This window comes from Sinocyclocheilus rhinocerous, unplaced genomic scaffold, assembly GCF_001515625.1.
Source record: "Sinocyclocheilus rhinocerous isolate Xijiao unplaced genomic scaffold, SAMN03320098_v1.1 scaffold1050, whole genome shotgun sequence".
Taxonomy (NCBI): Eukaryota; Metazoa; Chordata; class Actinopteri; order Cypriniformes; family Cyprinidae; genus Sinocyclocheilus; species Sinocyclocheilus rhinocerous.
In genome coordinates, this window is record NW_015651629.1 from 396,741 (window position 1) to 401,350 (window position 4,610).

At 35.5% G+C, this 4,610-nt stretch overlaps 1 protein-coding gene across 1 annotated transcript in view; it reads left to right on the forward strand.

Moving 5' to 3' along the window:
- The first annotated feature begins 3,738 nt into the window (after positions 1 to 3,738).
- Positions 3,739 to 4,610, forward strand: part of cfap410 (cilia and flagella associated protein 410) — a 9,774-nt gene continuing 8,902 nt past the window's right edge. The window contains exons 1-2 of the mRNA XM_016518683.1: positions 3,739 to 3,948; positions 4,119 to 4,137. Coding sequence (XP_016374169.1) covers positions 3,872 to 3,948; positions 4,119 to 4,137 — 96 coding nt within the window. The 5' untranslated portion in view covers positions 3,739 to 3,871. The remainder of the gene's footprint in view (positions 3,949 to 4,118; positions 4,138 to 4,610) is intronic.

A 4,610-nucleotide genomic window follows, 5' to 3' on the forward strand; every position in this document is an offset into this window, starting at 1 on the left:
GCTCCGCCTCTTGTTTGCTCTTCTGGGCGTTCCCGCGAGTGTTGCCAAGTCCGCGGTTTTCCCGCGAAATTGGGCTACTTTAATGCTGTGTTCAAGTCCTCCTGGGACGTTCGTGCTTATGTGTTGACAAATCGTAATTATGACGTCAGGTGCGTTTAAGTCAGTTTAGTCGGCACAAGATGGCGGTGTACCTTCTTTTAATAAATTACAAGAAAATACAACAGGGTCTGTTAACTCTGCTTATAGAAAACGAAGAGCAAAGAATTCGCATTAGGTGTGTTTTGTGTTTTTAATATTTTTTTTAGACCAGGATCCCAGTATTAACTGATTTTCAGCATCAACAAACGCTAAAATACAGAGATTTAAAAAAGCTGTTAGCTAAATGCAACATGCAACATGGCAAATCAAAAGATTTTTCACCTATAGGTGCAAAAATGATAGCATTTTTTTACTTGGATTTCATTAACTAGCTGCGTAACAAGAACATGACCAATTTAAGTTTATAGGACAACTAAACTATCAATTTAAACAAAAATGTACCGACACGTTGCATCCATCGATTCCGCCATGTTTCTCACTAACACGCCCCCAACTCCGAAACTCAGGGCTTAAAAAAAAATTCGAGTTTCCCACTCGTAATAACGACTTTGTGGTGGCGTTCATGTGCGTTCAACTCGTAAATACGATCTATCCGACATGACTTGAACGCACCATAACACTCAACTATGTTTACATGGACATCAATATTCCGATTTTAACACGATTAAGACAATACTCTGATTAAGAATCTGCGTCCGAAATGGCATACTTCCCTACAATATAGTAGGCAAAAAGCAGTAGGCGAGCAAATAGCATGCTTGAATCCTCAGCATTCATAAAAGAGTAGGCGAGAATTACCTGGCTGGTGCACTAATTCTCGCGAGATTCGGACGTATGTATACTTATGGTGCGTTCAAGTCATGTCAGATAAATCGTATTTACGAGTTGAACGCTTGCGTTCTAATATGCCTACTTACCTACTAGCCTACATAGTAGGAAAAAAGAGTCCGTGAAGAAAGAAGTACGTTCGAAAACTCAGTATTCATAAAAGAGTACGCGAGAAATCCCCGGATGTCCTACTGCTTCAGCTCATGGATCTTTTTCACATTTCCGTGTTTCTCTGCAGCGGAAGTCGTCATAGTTGGGTAAACGTCGAGAGCAGTGAATAGGTACACAAATATATATTTTTTGTATTCCCATTTGCTCAAATAGCGAACGAAAAACTCCACGATAGTGTTTTCATCACTTTCAAAAAAATTTTTTAAATTGACATAACGGCAGTCAGGAGAGAGAACGATGTCCAATTTATCGTTCCTCCCATAGACGCTGCATTAGAAACACCCTCGCATTAGCGTTAACTAGTTTTTTTGTAATTTGATGCAAAGGTGATATAATACAAAGAATAATGTTATAAATGTACATACATTAAAAAATATATATATATATAAAAAACTTTTGAGGATTTACGATGCGGATGACCGTTAAACGCGTTCTGGGGGATAATATACAGGTTTTTTGGTGGGGTTCCCCTGGTTAAATTCACATTCCAGAGGCTAAATATCACGTTACTGGGGTCGCTTCAACCTGCGGACATAATAAACAACCCGCAGCAACAGTGTTAAAATATCCCAATTCTGGACTCTTCTGTAGTTACATCGTGTACTAAGACCGACGGAAAATGAAAAGTTGTGATTTTCTAGGCCGATATGGCTAAAAAAAAAAACATTACTTCCCCCGACGGAAAATGAAAAGTTGCGATTTTCTAGGCTGATATGGCTAGGAACTATACTCTCATTCCGGCGTAATAAGCAAAAATAAGCAAAAAAATAAGCAAAGTTCCTTGATTATTACGCTGGAATGAAAGTATAGTTCCTAGCCATCTTAGTACACGATGTAACTACAGAAGAGTCCAGTTTTAAATAGGAAAAATATAGAGACTCTTTGGTCATTTTTGAGCGAGATGCTAACGGTCTAATCCGATTCAATGATCTATGCTAAGCTACAGCTAAAAGTGCTACCGCCAGACCCGGAGATCGGCTGAATGGATTCAAAAACGGTAAAACTCAACTGTAAAACTCTAGGGGAGTCGGAAAATGAGCCTATTTTCAAAAATAGTGGAGTGTTCCTTTAAAACACGAGATCTCTTAGAAACGTAATGTGCTAAATCAACAATGAACTGACTTAAACTGAAAGATTTACTGTTTACTATTGTCATACAAGCAAGTGCAAAACAATATAATGCAATTATGTGCAGTGTGCTGAAGAATGTGTCATCCCTGTTACTCTGCCAATCCTGCTTCCACCATCCATTTCAGAAAAATTGTAAAAATGATATTTTTATACAGCCTTCCAGGTTTTTCCATTGCAACTTTAAAGCAGCACTATGTAACTTTTTCTGTGTTCAAAATTTGCAAAATTTATATAATGAGCGAGTACATCATGAATTCATCTTCCAAACCGCGTTTTTGTCTTATTCCGAATCGCAACGGTACACTTATAATAAGTGCATATATTCGGACTATTGTAGCCTGGTCACCGCTGCGGAGTAACACATACCTGCGTGAATCGCCATCGACATACACTTAGAGAAGTAGTTCCGGGTAGAATGTTCTTCCGCGGGACGTGTGCAGTTCTGTTTATTAACCGCTAGAGCGCCAAACGTTACATAGAGCTGCTTTAATAGATTTTATTTTATGTCTTTTGTCAAAAAAAAATATTTTTTTTTTTTCTTAATTGGCATGTAGTCACCCTCCAAAATTAGGATGTTCTTGGTCATCTGAATGATAAACGTAAAACTATTTTTTTTTAAATCCCAAATTTGAAACAACTCCAGTGAAAAGAGGGACTAAAATGCTGCTCATATATGTGAAAAAACTATCACATAGTTCTAATTAAACTATAGTATCTAGTAACGCTTGTGTCGGTAACAGGGTTGACAAAAATGCCAAAACATGAGGTAGAAAAATAGTCATAAAATAATAAATGTAATATTTATGTAATAATAAATTACACAGCCTGAGATGGCACAATACATTCTTCATTTCATGGACGTGTTCAATACTTATTTGTATATTATTTATACAATACTGGTAAAAAATGTATAGCCTGAATGCACTGTAAATCGCTTTGGATAAAAGCGTCTGCTAAATGCATAAATTATTATTATTATTAAATATTATTTGACCTGCTGTATGTCTACGATGTTTGGAACATTAACACAAATAGAACTGTATGGTGTCATATTTGTTTTTGTACAAGATACCATTGATTCTAAAAGTACAGTTCATTTTCTTACACAACTAGTTATTTTACTTGGAAAAGATCACATTCATGTAAAGAAATGGGCTAAAGCTGAGCTAAATTGTGAACATTTTATAAAAGAAATGAAACAATGTGGTACTACTTTTGCACAATATTAGAAACAGAAAAGCTGAAAAGACCTATGAAGCACTATGTCACTTTAATTTGGTTAATTAAATGTTTAATTTTTTTAATTTTATTTAGTTATTTATTTATTTTACCCATGTACATGCACTTATTTGTTTTTTTTCTTCGTATACCCTTTTTTTTAATTGTCATATTACTGTTGTGAGATGTATATGTTGTATTAATATGTATGTACATTATTGCATAATAAAAAAATGTTTGGCGTTTTGTCGCCCTCTGCTGCTGACGCTGTGAACTCAGCGATGTTGTAACGCGCTGTTGTCATGGAGACGCAGTGAGGCGCATGCGCAGTGAGTGACGCACCGCAGCGCTGTGGCGATGATCACTGAACGCGTTTGAGGTCGATATCGACGCATTTCCAATCGAAATCTTAACATTTATCAGCATGAAATTAACGCGTAAACTCGTTCTAGCTCGGGCTAAAGCATCGGACCTGGAAAGCGTGAAGAAGCTGAACTGCTGGTGTGTTTTCTGCTGTTCGTTAGCGGTTAGCCTGATGCAAACGAGGCGGCATTAATTATGATTATTCATTTATTCCGTGTTTTTGGGTTCGTGTCTAGTTAGATATCTGAATTTAATGGATGATATTTGCTGAATAACTATTTTCTAAATCATTTATTCGTGTGTTTCAGGGGCTGCAATCTGACAGATGTGAGTTTTCAATCTTTTTCTTCCGTTTAATGTTTAAAATGCATAATACTCTGTGTGTGTATATATATTTGTATTATTAATATACTATTAAGAGTTTTTGTTAATATTTGAAATTTTTATATTTTCTCATTTCAAATTTACATTTTTAAAGTTAGTACAAATCACTTTTTATTATTTTTAGTAAATTGTCCATATAGTTTCTATTAATTTTATTTATTAGTTTTAGTATAATTAAATTATGGATTTTTAATTAGGGATGCACCGATACCACTTTTTCCAGTACTCGCCCGATACCGATACTTTTATTTTTGGTACTTGCCGATACCGATGCCGATACCTATATTTTTATTACATTTGTAAATTTTTTAAATATTGGGTACAGAAACCAAAAGGGTATGTATAATGTTAGTTGGTTAACTTCATTTATCAAATAGATACAGTCAAACCAAAATATATTCAGACACCTTCAACAT